Genomic DNA, 18,357 nt, shown 5'->3' with positions numbered 1-18,357 from the left:
TCCAGTTTGTTTACTTTATGACTAATGGTTCCCCTGGATAATCTCTTGTCTGTTTGTGTGGGTCTTTCGCATAGACACAGGGAAAGTATTTAAAGAATAGAAAAATGTGATTATAAAACCACAAAAACTGGCTAAGGAAATGAGGGGCAGGAATAGTACCCAAAACTGTATTAACGCCTTCATAATTTTTAAATAGAGTAAATCTCTTTGGTCTAGGATAACCCTTAGAAAATACTTTTTTCCCTTCTTGTCTTTAAACAGAAATGGAATTATGATGTACTGAAATATGTGTACCATCTTCTAATAATTCCATCACTCAGAGTGTTTTCGGGAAACTGATCAATGACTGCCATGGTTTCCTCTAGGTATTATACTAGTACTCTATTAGGCCCAAATCTTGTGCAGTACTGAGTCCCCTCAATTGCCACTATAATATAGTCAATGGGCTCATCCTTTCTAGCACTATACTGTACTCCCCTAAGAGAATACTATGCCACCGAAGTAGTCATAACCCTTCAAGGTTTTTTTTGTTTGTTTGTTTGTTTTTAAGATGTATGGTCTTTTTTAAGCATCCTCTAGGGCAGCGATTCCCAAACTCTGTTGATTTATGTGCCACCTTCTTAAAAACTGTTGTTCCATCAATGCACTTCACATCAAACCTACACATACCACACTTTGGGAACCTCTGTCCTAGGCATACTGACCAGAATTTATTTTCCATTTAAGAAAAGAGAATTTGGGGCTTCCACCTGGAAAGTGCAGTAAACTGCTTGTAATTGGGTACTGAATAAATATTACAGTTCTGGACTTTTGTGCTTAAGATGATGTACTTGTGTGAAACATCAAAAATAATCTGCACAGGACAAAATCTAGATTAAAAATCTAACAAATTATGCAAAATGTATTTTCAAATGTATTACTTCAAATGATCTTTTGTAACTATATTTTAAAAAAAAGATCCTAAATTATTTCACATAGTACAGTGCCCTCATCTAAATATAAGTGCAGTATACAAGAGTTTCTCCTGCTTCTGTTTTTTTAATTCAACAGAATGTAAAGTTACTTCTGCAGGGACTCAATTCTTTTGCCAGAAGAAGTTGGTTTACCAGGTATAAAAAGCTAAGGAGCAGCAGGAACAAACTCATTCCTTGATTTTGTGCATTTGCTGAAGGAGGGGAAATGATGGAACTGAGCAACAGCAAACTGAGCTAGATTGCAAAAAATATAGCAGAGTCTATAGAGTAAAGCACAAGCCATTTTCATCTTCAAACCACACGATTCACTACAGTTTATCAAACAACCCCTCCCTTCTCCCTCCCCCCACAAATAATGGCATTAAATTGGAATGTATTTCCTGTATAAACATCCACATTAATACAATACTGATCTCAATAATAAGTGCTCTGGGGAAGGAAAAGTCCTCAGATTATTTTTGTAGCATTTTTCTGTTTAACTGATTTGTTGAAAGAGTCTCTCCACTTTAAGAACAGATATGTTGGTTGTCAGATAGTTCACCCTGCTCCTCTCCAGGAGACAGAAAGGGGAAACATGGGGCTGAAGGTCTCTGAAAGCAACCCATGGGCTGAGGGAATAGCAGAGGGAAGGAATGTGACAGCTAGGTGGAGCCCACAGCTGCTCTCTCTCTACTCACCCTCATTTTTGGAGCTCCAGGAGCTTTGGGGTAAATGGTATCCTGCCAGCATGGAGAAGAGGCAGAGCTGGGGAGCAGCTGCTATGTGCAGCAAACACGTAGTCTTTTCAAATGCTAATGGTATTACTGTTCTGCCATCTTTTCCTTACACTGCCTGATAAGCCAGGGCCAGGCTCTAAGATATTTACATGGCCCTTATTACCATAGTACAGGGGTCGGCAACCTATGGCACGCCTGCCAAAAACGGCACGCAAGCCAATTTTTAATGGCACGCTGGAGCCTGCCGGGACTCCAGCATGCAACTAAAAATCCTGCCAGCGCCGCGCGCTCTCCTCTGCCTCCACTTCCCCCGCGGGGACAGGGAGCAGAAGCATAGCCGTGCGCACGGGGCGGGAAATGGGCGCACTCTCCCGGCACGGCAAGCCGCGGGGTCCGCGCTCCGGGGCCGAGCGCAGCAAGCTGCCTGCCCGTGCCCCACCTTCTCCCCTCCCCTGCAGCCCGGCCGCGGCGCGCAGTGCTCTGCGGATCGGGCTGCGCGCTCCCGCGGGCAGCGTTGGCTCCACGGGAGGCAGACACGCTCCCTGCTCAACGGAGGGCGGGGCTGTGTGCTCCCCTGGAGCAGCGTATCGAGCTCTGTGTGAGCCTCATGGTAAGGGCCCGGGTGGGATAAGGGGTGAGGGCAGTTAGGAGTAGGGAGCAGGTGGTTGGATGGGGGAGGTTAGAGGTGTGGGGGTTGGATGGGGCATGGAGTCCGGGGTTTGTGAGGGCAGGGGGTGAATAGGGGTCAGGGCAGTCAGGGGACCGGAGCAAGGGGTCCTGGCGGGGGAAGTGAGGTGGGGGGGTCTCTGGAGGGGTGGTCAGGGACAAGGAGTTGGGGGGTTTATGAGTTGGGAGTTCTGGGGTCCTGTCAGGAGGCAGGGTGTGGAAAGGGTTGGGGCAGGTAGGGAGTTGGGGGGTCAGATGATTGGAGTTCTGGGGTCCCGTCAGGGGGCAGGGAGTGGTTGTGGATAGCATGGGTGTCCAGGGGTCTGGCTGGGACAGGGCTGTGGATAAGGGTTGGGGCAGCAGGGGAAGGTGTCCCAGAGTCCAGTCTGGACAAGGAACAGGGAGGCTAGATAGGGGGTGGGGTCCCAGGAGGGGTAGTCAGGGGACAAGGAGCAGCGGGGTTGAGAGTTATAGGGGAGCAGTCACCCAGCACTCTCCCTGAGCCCCCCCCCACACACACCCTCTGCCCTGAGCCCGCACCCCCCAGCCCCTGCCCTGAGCCCTGTACCTTCCTCATACATACCCAGCCCTCTGCTTGACTCCTTCATCCCCCCCTACCCGCAACCTACCCTGACTCTGGCACCCCCACCCATACCCACGCCCCTCTGCCCTGACACCTACACCCCTCACTACCCAGGCCTCAGCCTTGACTCCAGCCCCTGCCCCCAGCCCCTGGTCCTGGCCGCCGCCCCACACAGCCCGCTGCTGGTCTGGGGTTCTGGCTGAGGACCCTGCCAGCGGTGGTCCGCCACAGCCGCGCTCAGCCCGCTGCCGCCTAGGTGAACAGAACCCAGACCAGCAGCAGGCTGAGCGGGCTGGCAGTGTAAGATCAACATTTTTATTTCATTTTAATGAAGCCTTCTAAACATTTGAAAACCCAATTATTTTACAATACAACACTAGTTTAGTTATATAAATATAAGACTCTACAGAGAGAGACCTTCATAAAAACATTAAATGTATTACTGGCACACAAACCTTAATTAGAGTGAATAAATGAAGACTCGACACACCGCTTCTGAAACGTTGCTGACCCTGCCAAGGTTCTGAGCACCTCACAATCTTGGATGCATTTATCCTCACATCACCCTGTGAGTTAGGGAAGTGCTAATATCCTTAATTTACAGGGAACTGAGACACAGAGGGACTATGGCTAGATTCACAAAAGGATTTAAGCACCTAACTGCCAATTGGGTGCCTAATCCAGAATCAGCCCCTACTAGGAGTCAGAAAACGCCCGTTCAGCTGCTGCTCAACCGTGTAGGAGCCTAAACTTGCTCGACAGTTTTTGCAGTAAAAAGTTTCCTAGGCACTCATGTTGTGAATGCAGCCAATGTCAGACGTCTAGATGCTAAGCCCACAAGTGATTCACAAATAGGGAAAAGATAGGCATTCCCATACCTAACTCATCTGGGCCAATCTAGTAGGGTGAGCTCAGAGTTCACCTACCGGGTCAGGCCCCTATAGTGAGCTTACACAACATACAGGCGGAGGAGCAGCCACCTCTCAGGTGAGTGCCTTAACCACTGGGCTCTGGGATATTCTGATATTCAGCGTAAATTTTAAAAGCTTATCTGTTATTGGACCAACTTCGTTTGGTGAGAGAGACATTACCTTCATTCACCTTGCTTTCCCATATTCTCAGAGACCATTCAAGGTGAAAGGGCCCTTTATCTCCTCTCCAGGTATAGACAAAAAAGTGAGGAGGTTGCAGATGTTGTAATAATTTTTCTTTGAGTCTTAATTGTTCATTTAGAAAGACATTCAATAGAGATGTAGTAAGTGATTTCATCTTGGACTCACGTGTCTGGTGATTTCATAATTAGATTTGTTTTATCACTACTAAAAGCCTATCTAGAGCATGAGGGATGTCAAGCTCATCTCTCAGTGGAGTTCAGGGATGCAGGGTACAGAGAAATAGAAAAGCAACCTTGCAACAAAGCCTTCAATGCAGCAGTACTGGCTTTGTGTTGCGTATGTACCTTTTGACAGAAGTTACTCAGCGGTGTGTGGGGTGGCCTAATTCTTTTTGGCTTTACAGTTAAATTTCTCTGCAAATAAGGACGGTATCACTTTGGTCTTTCCTATAAGCAGCATTAGTCAAAAAAGCATTTGGTCTGAAAGGTGACACCATTAACTTAACAATTCTCCACTGAGAGCACGCAAGTCAAAACCTTGATTTTTGATACTCCACTGCAGGTGTGTTAGCTATTATAAGGGATTTATTCAGGGCCAGATTCTGCTGCTCTTAATTGTGCTGACTAGTGTCTTATTGCATGAGTAGTGCAACTAATTGCAGTGAGGTGGTAGGAAGATCTAGTCCTGAATTAAAAATAATCAGTATATGCAGAGATTTACGAGCTTTGCCTTTGAAATACCTTTCCAAGAGATGAGCTTGACATCCCTCATGCTCTAGATAGGCTTTTAGTAGTGATAAAACAAACTAATTATGAATCACCAGGATCACGTGAGTCCAAGAATGAATCACTTACTCACATCTTATTGAATGTCTTTTCTAAATGAACAATTAAGACTCAAAGAAAAATTATTACAACAATCTGCAACCCTCCTCACTTTTTGTCTATACCTGGAGAGGAGATAAAGGGCCCTTTCACCTTGAATGGCTCTGAGAATATGGGAAAGCAAGGTGAATGAGGTAATGTCTCTCTCACCAAACAGAAGTGGTCAAAACAGATAGCTTTAAAATTACGCTGAATATCAGAATATCCAGAGCCAGTGGTTAAGGCACTCACCTGAGAGGTGGCTGCTCCTCCGCCTGTATGTTGTGTAAGCTCACTATGGGCCTGACCCGGAGGTGAACTCTGAGCTCACCCTACTAGATTGGGCCCAGATGAGTTAGGTATGGGAATGCCTATCTTTTCCCTATTGTGATCACTTTGTGGGCTTAGCATCTAGACGTCTGACATTGGCTGCATTCACAACATGAGTGCCTAGGGAACTTTTTACTGCAAAACTGTCGAGCAAGTTTAGGCTCCTACACGGTTGAGCAGCAGCTGAAGCGGGCGTTTTCTGACTCCTAGTAGGGCTGATGCTGGATTAGGCACCCAATTGGCAGTTAGGTGCTTAAATCCTTTTGTGAATCTAGCCCATCAGTCCCTCTGTGTCTCAGTTCCCTGTAAAATAAGGATATTAGCACTTCCCTAACTTCACAGGGTGATGTGAGGATAAATGCATCCAAGATTGTGAGGTGCTCAGAACTATGGCAGGGGTCAGCAACTTTCAGAAGGGTGGTGTCGCGTCTTCATTTATTCACTCTAATTTAAGGTTTTCGTGTGCCAGTAATACATTTTAATGTTTTTATGAAGGTCTCTCTCTGTAGAGTCTTATATTATATAACTAACTAGTGTTGTATTGTAAAATAAATTGGGTTTCAAAATGTTTTAAGAAGCTTCATTTAAAATGAAATAAAATGTTGATCTTACACTGCCAGCCGCTCAGCCTGCTGCTGGTCTGGGTTCTGTTCACCTAGGCGGCAGCGGGCTGAGCGCGGCCTGTGGCCGGACCACCGTGGCAGGGTCCATCAGCCAGAACCCCAGACCAGCAGCGGGCTGGTGTGGGGCTGGCGGCCAGGACCCAGAGGCGTGGGGGCGGGCTGGAGTCAAGGCTGAGGCCTGGGTTAGTGAGGGGTGTAGGTGTCAGGGCAGAGGGGGCGCTGGGTATGGGTGGGGGTGCCAGAGTCAGGGCTAGGGTTGCGGGTAGGGGGGATGAAGGAGTCAAGCAGAGGGCTGGGTATGTATGAGGAAGGTACAGGCTCAGGGCAGGGCTGGGGGTGCGGGCTTCAGGGCAGAGGGTGTGTGTGGGGGGGGGCTCGGGAAGAGTGTGGGTGACTGCCCCCTAATAACTCTCAACCCCGCTGCTCCTTGTCCCCTGACTACCCCTCCTGGGACCCCACCCCCTATCTAGCCTCCCTGTTCCTTGTCCCAGACTGGACTCTGGGACACCTGTCCCCTGGCTGCCCCAACCCTTATCCACAGCCCTGTCCCAGCCAGACCCCTGGGACACCCATGCTATCCAGCCAACCACCCCTGCCCCCTGACGGGACCCCAGACTCCCAATCCATCTGACCCCCCAACTCCCTACCTGCCCCAACCCCTTTCCACACCCCTGCCTCCTACAGGACCCCAGAACTCCCAACTCATAACATACCACCACACCCAACTCCTTGTCCCTGACCACCCCCTCCAGAGACCCCCCCACCTCTACTTCCCCCGCCAGGACCCCCTTGCTCCGGTCCCCTGACTGCCCTGACCCCTATTCACCCCCTGCCCTCACAAACCCCGGACTCCATGCCCCATCCAACCCCCACACCTCTAACCTCCCCCATCCAACCACCCTGCTCCCTATCTCCTAACTGCCCTCACCCCTTATCCCACCCGGGCCTACCATGAGGCTCACACAGAGCTCGATACGCTGCTCCAGGGGAGCACACAGCCCCGCCCTCCGTTGAGCAGGGAGCGTGTCTGCCTCCCGTGGAGCCAACGCTGCCCGCGGGAGGAGGGTTGGGGCAGTCAGGGGACAGGTAGGAGGTAGAGTCCAGTCTGGGGACAAGGAACAGGGAGCCTTAGATAGGGGGTGTGGTCTGACAGACCCTTGCCAGCCGGGGTCCTGGCCACAGGCCGCGCTCAGCCCGCTGCCGGCCTAGGTGAACAGAACCCCAGACCAGCAGCAGGCTGAGCGGGCTGGCAGTGTAAGATCAACATTTTAATTTCATTTTAAATGAAGCTTCTTAAACATTTTGAAAACCCAATTTATTTTACAATACAACACTAGTTTAGTTATATAATATATAGACTTACAGAGAGAGACCTTCATAAAAACATTAAAATGTATTACTGGCACACAAAACCTTAAATTAGAGTGAATAAATGAAGACTCGACACACCGCTTCTGAAAGGTTGCTGACCCCTGCCATAGTTCTGAGCACCTCACAATCTTGGATGCATTTATCCTCACATCACCCCTGTGAGTTAGGGAAGTGCTAATATCCTTATTTTACAGGGAACTGAGACACAGAGGGACTATGGGCTAGATTCACAAAAGGATTTAAGCACCTAACTGCCAATTTGGGTGCCTAAATCCCAGAATCAGCCCCTACTAGGAGTCAGAAAACGCCCGCTTCAGCTGCTGCTCAACCGTGTAGGAGCCTAAACTTGCTCGACAGTTTTTGCAGTAAAAAGTTCCCTAGGCACTCATGTTTGTGAATGCAGCCCAATGTCAGACGTCTAGATGCCTAAGCCCCAAAGTGATTCACAAATAGGGAAAAGATAGGCATTCCCATACCTAACTCATCTGCAGGGCCCAATCTAGTAGGGTGAGCTCAGAGTTCACCTACCGGGTCAGGCCCCTATAGGTGAGCTTACACAACATACCAGGCAGGAGGAGCAGCCACCTCTCAGGTGAGTGCCTTAACCACTGGGCTCTGGGATATTCTGATATTCAGCGTAAATTTTAAAGCTTATCTGTTATTGGACCAACTTCTGTTGGTGAGAGAGACATTACCTCATTCACCTTGCCTTTCCCATATTCTCAGAGACCATTCAAGGTGAAAGGGCCCTTTATCTCCTCTCCAGGTATAGGACAAAAAAAGTGAGGAGGGTTGCAGATTGTTGTAATAATTTTTCTTTGAGTCTTAATTGTTCATTTAGAAAAGACATTCAATAGAGATGGTAGTAAGTGATTTCAAAATCTTGGACTCACGTGATCCTGGTGATTTCATAATTAGATTTGTTTTATCACTACTAAAAGCCTATCTAGAGCATGAGGGATGTCAAGCTCATCTCTCAGTGGAGTTCAGGGATGCAGGGGTACAGAGAAATAGAAAAGCAACCTTGGCAACAAAGCCTTCAATGGCAGCAGTACTGGCTTTGTGTTGCGTATGTACCTTTTGACAGAAGTTACTCAGCGGTGTGTGGGGTGGCCTAATTCTTTTTGGCTTTACAAGTTAAATTTCTCTGCAAAATAAGGACGGTATCACTTTGGTCTTTCCTATAAGCAGCATTTAGTCAAAAAAGCATTTGGTCTGAAAGGTGGACACCATTTAACTTAACAATTCTCCACTGAGAGCACGCAAGTCAAAACCTTGATTTTTGATACTCCACTGCAGTGTGTTAGCTATTATAAGGGATTTATTCAGGGCCAGATTCTGCTGCTCTTAATTGTGCTGACTAGTGTCTTATTGCATGAGTAGTGCAACTAATTGCAGTGGAGGTGGGTAGGAAGAATCTAGTCCTGAATTAAAAATAATCAGTAATGCAGAGATATTACTGAGCTTTGCCTTTGAAATACCTTTCCATTTAAATAGTTTTAATCTAATAATGAAGCTGCACTATCCTGATACTGGTTGGGGTAGCGTTAACCCATCTCCCATTAGATCCAATGTGGGAATTAATAGGTGTGGTGTGGTAATAGAAAAGTTATATTCTTGCCTAGCCATTCCCAGTTATTTTCCCCCCTAGACTTACAGTTACTGTATTAGATGAAATTTATTGTAGCCTTAAGGGCTGAGAACAGGGGTGGCTGTGGTGCTTTATGGGTATTTTGCAATCTTAAGAAAGGACTGCTACTTGGACATTATGATTCCCCACATTAACAGACAAGATGGAGATTTTCTAATGTTCATAATAATGCAAATTTAGATTGCAGTCCAAGGATATTGGGTACTCCGTGCCTCTCACGCTAGCAAAAAATAGTTAAACATTCAGATCTCCATTATAATTACCTGTTTTTTATCCTTTTAATCTGAAGTGTCCCATGCTTAGTCTCATGCCAGCAGTTTGTCTGTTTTACTGAAAGCTAATTGCTAAATTTATTTTTGAATTATGGGAGACCATTTCAGCCCTTAATTCAAAAGTGGCAGAACAAAAGAACTTCAGAGAATGCAGCTGGTTAGCCTCTCAGACAAAATGAGTTAGTTAAGCATGAAAGATTAAAACCTGAAATAACTATATAAAGCTATTAAAATAAGCCATTTCCTAGGATGGTCAGTGGGCATCTGCTGTAACTTTAGCACTATCCAGTGAAACCTTTCCTTCTCTATAAAGTTGTAAAGACTGCAGGGATAGTTACAGACTCTCCTTGTCTGGCCTGAAAGGGGCAGCCTGCTGCTGGCACAGTTTGCATAAGAGATTGTTCAATGAGACATTTACAAATAAAGGACTTTATTTAAAAAAAAAAAAAAAAAAAAAAAAAAAAAAGCCTTAGCCAACAATAGGAAAAGCATTGCAGGTTTTGATCCCACACAGAAAGCAAATGTTGTGCCGATACTGAAAGAAATAAATGGGATGAGCTAGATAATTATAGACTTGACAGCCTGACATCAATCCCAAGATGACGCAGCAGTATTGCGAAACCCAGCGATTTTTCTAGGTGTCTAAAAATTAGGCGTGGCAACACTCAGCATCACCACGCTTAAGTTCCTTTGTGAATTTAGCCCAAAGTCACATAGGAAGTCTGTGGTGGAGTGAGTAACCTGGAACTCCCAAGTCCCAGGCTAGTGTCCTAACCACTACTAGAACATCCTCCCATACCAGCTCCTGAGGCAGAGTGGCTCAGCAGAAGTGAGGAGGTGGTGCATAGACGTATATGCAAAGACAATCCTTCTCCTTGGATGCCTCCAACTCTAAAGGGATGGAGCTTGCTTTCCTTGCAGATCTTCTAGCTCTGTAGGGTTTGACGATCTCATACCCTGTCTCCTATGCAAATCCACTAATCTCAGTCCCTGTGGAGAGAAAAGGGCAAAAACTCTGAGGGGGATCCTTGAAGTTTTCCCAAGTCCTCTTTCCACTTCTGACATGTAACACCAATGCAGGTTTATTGATTTGGTTATTGAAATACTTCTAAATAAGGAAGAAAAACACAATTCTGACAGATAGAATTTATCTATAAATCTGTCTTAAACGTATGAACCTTTCTAAGTTCATTCAAACACACTAACATGAGATTTTCAAGTTAATAATGAGCTAGGAAGATTAGTGCCACAGTGATTGTCTGTGTCCTGACTGGCTTCTCCTTTGGCAAATACTGTATTTTGGCAAATACTCTATTTTATTTCTCTCTTTAGTATAAATGTACATAGTCTGATGGAGCTGATTCTAGAGCTGGTCAAAACTGAATTTCTGGTTTGTGGTAAAATTATGACATTTTGAAATTTGTTTTTGGTCCTCATGATATTTAAAATAAAAATTGAATATTTCAACTACAATGTCAGTTTCAGCAGTAGCATAAAAATACTTTTAAAAATTTCAAAACAAAATATTGGAAATCCCCAAAATGAAGTCTTTCCGAGATGAAATATCTTTCATTTTGAAAAAGAAATGTCAGCAGATGTTAGTCAAAATTGACACTTTTCAAAATGTTTCTAATTTCAACAAAAGTGGCATTTTGTTGAAAAAAAAATTTTGATGAAAATTTTCTGGCCAGGTCTAGCTGAAACTTATGTGACAAACTGAAGAGCCAGGTGATAAAAAAAAAATACATCCGTTGATAATAGGACAAGAAGTAATGGGCTTGATTTGCAGCAAGAAAGATTTAGGTTAGATATTAGGCAAAAACTTTCTAACTCTAAGGGTAGTTAAGCTCTGGAATAGGCTTCCAAGGGAGACAGTGGAATCTGCATCATTGGCGGTTTTTAAGAACAAGTTGAACACACACCAGTCAGGAATGACCTAGGTTTACCTGGCCTCAGGACAGGAGGCTGGATCTGATGACCTTTCAAGGTTCCATCCAGCTCTACATTTCTATGAATCTTTATCATGCACTTATGAGTGCCTCCATCGCTCTCTGCCTGGCAATCATTTCCTCAGGACTTACTCCATACTAACCTTCCTCAGCAGCTTCCAAGAAACCACTCTGGTTTTTGTTTGTTTGTTTTTAAAGGAAAAACCTGCCATAGAAACATTTCCTCCTCAGCTCCCACACCCCCCCAGGAAAAAGGAAAAGATGCTTCCACTTGAGACATAAGACAAGCAAAATTCATTCCTGCACCAGTAACAGGTTTTCTGTACTGTACGTTAAAATGTCATTACTTCAAAGTTTTGATTTGCAGCCCTGCAGTTAGAAAATGGAGTTTTATTTCATTGGGAAAGGGAAGATGTCCAGCTTCCCAGTACAATCCAAAATTCTAACCCTAAGAGGGCCTGGTGTCTGATTTTAAAGCCAGGACATTTTTAGATATAGAAGAGTAATTTTAGGTCATTTCTGGAGGTTTTTACGGCTAACAGCCCTGAACAGTTGTTGTTTAAATTTCTACCATACCAGAATACCTGATAGTGTGGTATACAATAAAGGCTTACCAGCAATCATAACTACAAAGTGGTTTCACTTTTATAGTACCACACTACAGCATTCCGTGTGTGTATAATAGTGATACACACTATGAATGATAGAATCATGAAAGTTTTCTGTAATCAATTAATTTTGTTTTGGAGCTCATGAACACTAAATTCAACTTTCTGAATTTTTATCTTGCTTTTAAAACAACATTTTCTTCAGGAGATTTATTATCTTCCTGCACTGTCTTCTTATTCCACTGGAGCTCAGCAATGTTTGGAAACATTACAGGCATAACCTTAAAATGTGATTTACAGAATCCTCTTGCCTTCACTTGGCTCATCAGAACATTTGTTCTTTGAGCAGGCAGAAACAGACAGCCCAGAAAAAATTGTGATATCTGTTGCACAGGTGAGTGCTGATAAATCAAGGACAGCCAAGTAGCATGCTGACAGCCAATGGTAAGAATAATGTAATTATACAGATCAGTATTTCAGGAGCCAAAACACTGGCAACTAAGGCCTGGCCTACTTAGCAGGAACATTTTATTGCTCAAATAAAAGCAACGGTAGTCTGTTTTAATCAGGGATTAAAATAAGAAGCACCATTGAAATTTTAAGTATTATAATCCTTGTTCTAAAACTTCTATATTGACCAATTTAGAGACTTGTCTCTGCAACTGATTTTTGTTAAATGCAAAAAAAGTTTTTAGAATTGCTTTAAAAAAAGTGTTTTTAGTTACTTAAACTTTCCCCCTAGAATGGTTGGGAGGGGGAGACAGGCAGAGCGAGAAGAGTTCAAAGCCTGCTCTTCTTTAGATAACCAAACACAGTGGAATTCCCTATTTTAAAATGTTTTTGTTTTGTTTTTTTAATCAAAACACCTAATCAAAACGTCTGTTAGTCTATAAGGTGCCACAGGATTCTTTGCTGCTTTTACAGATCCAGACTAACACGGCTACCCCTCTGATAAAGTATTAAGAAGCACTGGCACCAAAACTGGACTGTTAGTTAAATGATTCATGTTGATGTGGCTTTATGGCCGCCGTCAGTCTGAGAATTTTACTTTCAGACTATAGGCACTGTTATTGCAACATCTCACTAATGGAGCTCACTACGGAGCAATTGTGAGGCAGAGATTGCAGAAAGACTGAAATAGCACTCGGCAGATCTATGAGGACATCTGCAGTTAAACTAACTCAGACACAATTACAAGGGCTTGGAGTCTTCATGCTTGAGGGCAGGAGCTAATCAGCAGGTGGTAGTACGGTATTATACTGTGCAATTAGGTGTGTTATGTTTGTTTTGCATTTTGTGAACCACTCAGCATTAGGTATGGTTAGAGACAGCATACCAGAAGAGCAGCAAAGAATTCTGTGGCACCTTATAGACTAACAAACGTACTGGAGCATGAGCTTTCGTGGGTGAATACCCACTTCATCGGATGCATACCAGAAGAGATCATTCATTGGTTTGCTTCAGCCACTTTAATCTCCTAGCTATCTAATGTAAACACTGAATAAATATTTCCTTTACAGAGCAATTATACTCTGAAAAGTGACTACTTCAAAAGCCACCTTCCTACTTAGCAGGTCTAGTTCCAGTGTGTATTCATAGTCATATCTGCTGATTTTTACCAAGGGGCAGGGGGGAAAGCCCACATTACTTTTTACCAATTATCACTATAGAACCTACACTTCTGTGCAAGTGACCTTGTGTCTATAGTGGCTTATACGTGATCAGCTGGGTCCAGTTGTAGAACCGTGCCCACATGTGCAACCCTAGTGAATCAATCTAAAAAACCTGCATCTGGTTAGCTTTTTTTAGTCTCACCCAAATGCATAAAGAAAAGACAATCCAAGGAATCAGATAAGAGGGTTGCACAGCTAGCCACAAGCAGATCTGGCCTATATAGTTTTTATTGCTGATGATAATGCCTAAGCTAGAGGAAAAAATACCCAGGTTAGCTTCTTGATGCCATGTTGAGTTTGCAGACCTGGCAGTTGGAAAAACAAGCAGACCTTTGTAAGTTGAGCACATTGGATTTAGAAATCACTATGACACAAAAAACATTGAACCCTATACTGCCCTTTTCACTAAGGTTTTGTCTTCACTTGCATTAAAGTGTGTGTGTTTTGACAGCAAGAAAACTAAACACACAACAGCTAGCTCACTATAAAATCCCAAGTGGAGACAAGACACTTACAGTGTTTACTGGGAGGTTGCTAAGCAAGGTCAGCACTATACACCTCCCTTCCCTCCCACCCCTTGATCTTGCCTACTTTACCTCCCCATAAAACTAAAGTGGCTTGTCTCCATTATGTTTTTACAGCAGCATTGCTAATGTGTGTTAGTTATCTTATGGTGCAAACATCTTTTTATCAGCAAAGACATAGTCCAAGTCTCTTTTCAAAGTAAAGCCACTCTTTAAAGCTGTTCACACGGATTGTGCAGTCTAGCAACAGTAACAGAATTAGGTCTGCTCAACCAAAACAGAAATCAACTGCACAGATAAAGTAACAAGATGATTTTCATGATACATGGGAGACTCTTTCCATCTAGTTAAACACAACTTATGTTTTATAATAACTAGCTAATTCCAAACATGCTTAAATGCACTAACAAAAGCAACTCAAAAAAAGATGCACAAATTGGCATCCCCAAAAATTTTAGATCCCTTCCCCAAATTAACCAAATTTTGTACTTTTGTAGAAGTTCTAATGTACATAAGTGAGACGGCCACAAGTATCCCCTCATGTCCTAGGAACATGTGAAAAATACATGCTTATCCCTTCCAATGGACCTGTTGCACACTGCACTACTTGGACACAATTCACACAGCTGGGATTAGAGCTACCCCATTGCAAATAACTAGGAACAGACAATGAGCCACACATGATATGGCTGAAAAGCAACTACTGTTACCCTTCTTCCCCATACAATGAAGCTCTCTCATCTATTAACTGCAACAAACCTTTCCACCACCCCATCTGTTAGATTAAGGGTTGAATCATTTCCCAGATACTGTACAGACATGCTTGTTACCCACCTTCACCAGACAGCCACCTGCGTTAACCCATTGCACCCTATAAACCAGGCAACCACTCCAAGCTAACTCCCAAATGTTTCCGTCATCCACCCCCCCGCTGCATCAACCCACAAACACTACCCCTGTGTGCCTCCAGTTATGTCTCTGGGGACATGTCATCCAACAGTCAAACCTATTGATCTCCCAATCAGCCAATATGCACACCCCACCACCCAAAGGATGCACTGGTCAAGGAATTGAAAAAGCAAGAAATGAAGAGCTGCCATGTATATTATATATATATACATACACACACACACAAGCCCCAACTCTCCACTTTTTGCACTAGTTTGATACTAATGTCTTTGTATTTCAGTGGTCAACACTAACTTAATGTAATCAGTCTGGACCTCAAAGCTACTTACTCCACAGTACTGATCATCATTAAATATCTGGGGTGGCAGTGGATTGCCCTGTGCAGGCTGTCTTTCCTCAGGAATATTTTTATACATCCATTGTCTTTTTTCCTCTGACATGGTGATATCCACCTCTTCAAAATCTATTCTGTTGGCTTCCAGAAATCGTACCACATCTTGCTGCCTCTTCTTTATCTGAGAGAAAGAGAGAGAGAAAATACACAGCCTGAATATGCTTGTCTATTTTTTACTCAAAGATCAGAAAGTTCAATAAGGAAGTCAAATATTTCTAAATTAAAATTATGTGACTCAACACTGCAGTTTCTTTATGTACAAATTACAAAAGTCCACAAACTTCTGCCTCATTTCTAGGTGGTTGGCTGTTTGTTTTTTTGGGGGGGGAGGGTTAGTTTTGGGTTGTTTTTATTTTTTTTAAAGATGCCTGTGATAGAGGAACACCTGGCTGGTACTCCAAATAAGTCAAAGATAAAAGGGTAGCTGGTTTGCAGATTCACCATGCATTACTGGCTACATTTTAAAGGTCTTTAGGCAGCTGAAGATGCAGATAGGCACCTAGGAAGATTTTCCAAAGTGTCTACATGCCTTTTAAAATGTGGCTGTGGGTTTCCTGAACACAGTTTATTCATTTCTCAGGTTCATACAGAACATGTGCACATGCTTTGAGATGGGGATGGTCTTGTCTCACACCAGCTTTGTCTTCACTGAAAAAAAGGGGGGAGGTGCATTGTGGGGGGCTTGTTTTGAGTGGGGGGTTAATAGAGATTGTTATCTTGACATAAATTCCTAGCAGAAACAGCACACAGGTAGTTTTTACCCTGATGTAGCTAGTCAATGTCAACTCTATACCACTGTACCCCCCTCCCAGTGTTCCCCTTAACTAGTTACATTGGGGTTAAAAAACTGCGTGTGCCCTGTCTTCATAGGCATTTTGTATAAAAGGAATAACTGTAAAAATACACCTTTTTGCAGTTAAGACATAGCCATGAGTCTTCGAGATTGAGGGAAGCCCTCGGGCTTCCTAATTCGGCCAGGATCAGTTCTGCATTACAACCAGTTTCACGCTATTTCCAGGACGTCCCAGATCCTTCTACTAATGCACATTCCACCCAAAAGGGGCTACACACTGTTTTCTCTATGACTACTCAAACATGTTTCCCAGCCATACTGTTTAGAGATAAACTTATATTTAAGAATTTTACGGTATAAAAATACTGTGGAGCAAGATCTATCCACTTGCTGGTTGGTTTAAATTACAAGTTGATGGATGTTACCTTTGGGTATCATAGGACCCAGACAGTATTTAAAAACCATTAGTTTTTCAAGTGCATGTACTAGCTGTATTTGTCACACCACTCTTCATATTGGATCCATTTGATACATCAGATCACAAAAATAATCTCCTGTGAAATTTATTACAGATTACAGTAAAAATTCATATTCAGATGACTTCCAGTGGCAAAATAATTATGTCCTCTTTGAAACAAAGACCATGGATAACTCCAAGAGGGTTTGGTCCAATTTCTGCAAAACAATGTAGTTCTAAAATGTCTGAACATTTATGTGCTCTGCTGCAGAAGGAAACTGATTGGCTCCTAAATGTCTATTCCTTGTAACTTAACCAGTTATTCAATAAATTTGTGTTTCTTTCAGTGGTTGGTTCCTTCTTTTACGTATGCCATACTGATTTTTGATACAATGCACATTATGAAAGATCAATCACTCTCATACCAAACTTATCTTCTAAAACTGTATGCAGAAAATACAAGGATTACCAGTAGTAGCTCAATTATCATAATTACCAGAGTTTTTCTGCTAATTAAAGCCCAATGCTGAAAGTAAAATGACTTCTTGTACTATGATGTTAAACTCAACAGAATCCTATTGTGACTGTAGAAGTGAGAGAAAGAGTTCTTATCCTCAGTAACTTACAATAGAAGATGAGAGACAACTTCAGTCTGAAATGGAGATTGAGATTTTCTTAATACTGGCCATTTTATTATATTTGCTCAAGTAAAGATGTGCAGAGAAGGATGATTATTGCAGGAGGGTTTTCCTTGGAAGTTCTGCATGTGCAATGAAAGACTTTTAAAAATAAAATTCCTTCCCATTCCACAATGTTCATTCTGCCTGACAATTTCCACTAGTCTTGGACACTTGCTCTCAGACTACTGACAATTGCAGCTTAGAGTTAATCAGATCCTCAACTGCTGTATTGTGTGTTATGTAAATATGCACAGAACTGCTGTAATTATGTAGTTTGTCACTCATCTGTTGGTAAAACTGCTCATCTGATAGCTGGAGCTTTTGCAACGGGGAACTGAAATGTCAAGATTCTTATTTCTTGTTCACCTTTTTTATTGATTTATTATAGCAAATGAGAAGGCATCCACTGCTAAGTCACATGTACTATTTCTAAAAGATACTTCAAAGAGAATCTAACAAAATGAATACATACAAGCTATTTAGAGCCGTGTGAAAGTTTTGTTAACCCAAAACATGATCAGATTCACCCAATGATTCAGCGAAACCCAACAAGAACCAAGCTAGGTCACCCCCGTCCTCACAGGAACTTGTCATTTCCAACAAGTCCACTCTACCTTTACTTTGCCCTCCCCTATGTTTACTGAAGTGAGAATGGAGAAAGATGGCCTAGTGACTTGGCTCCTATTGTTTTCAGTGGAATGAATGGCTTGTTCCCACCTCCAGATTTCCAGGAGGCAGAGAACTTACCTCCTTTCCTTATCCTGATTTTGTAGGATAAAGGAGAGTTAACTGGGTTAGTAGGGAATACATGTAGAGGTTTCCCCAATAGCCTGGTGCATCCTGAGACATCTCTCAGTGCAGCGTGGTAGAGTAGTACTGACAGCTGTCAGACTTGATGAGCCTAGCTTGTGATCATACAACATCAGGATGATAAAGCTTCACCCTTCTGCACCATCTTTTATCCAAGGACCTCAATATACTGCACACAAAGGCCTGATCTACACTTCACGTTTAAACTGATTTTAGTAGCATTAAACCGATTTAACGCTATACCCGTCCACACTACGAGGCCCTTTATATCGATATAAAGGGCTCTTTAAATCGATTTCTGTACTCCTCCCCAACGAGAGCAGTAGCGCTAAAATCGGTATTACCATATCGGATTAGGGTTAGTGTGGCCGCAAATCGACAGTATTGGCCTCCGGG

General features: G+C 43.3%; 1 protein-coding gene across 1 annotated transcript in view; it reads right to left on the bottom strand.

The window, feature by feature from the left end:
* The window catches only part of SH3BGRL2 (SH3 domain binding glutamate rich protein like 2), a 53,429-nt gene that overhangs the window by 10,735 nt on the left and 24,337 nt on the right, over positions 1-18,357 (bottom strand). The window contains exon 2 of the mRNA XM_032774988.1: positions 15,157-15,342. Within this exon, the coding sequence (XP_032630879.1) occupies positions 15,157-15,342 (186 nt within the window). The remainder of the gene's footprint in view (positions 1-15,156; positions 15,343-18,357) is intronic.

The sequence above is a fragment of the Chelonoidis abingdonii genome, chromosome 3 (genome assembly GCF_003597395.2).
Source record: "Chelonoidis abingdonii isolate Lonesome George chromosome 3, CheloAbing_2.0, whole genome shotgun sequence".
NCBI lineage: Eukaryota > Metazoa > Chordata > Testudines > Testudinidae > Chelonoidis > Chelonoidis abingdonii.
Note: the sequence above shows the minus strand (reverse complement) of the source record. Positions and strands in the feature narration are given on the sequence as shown.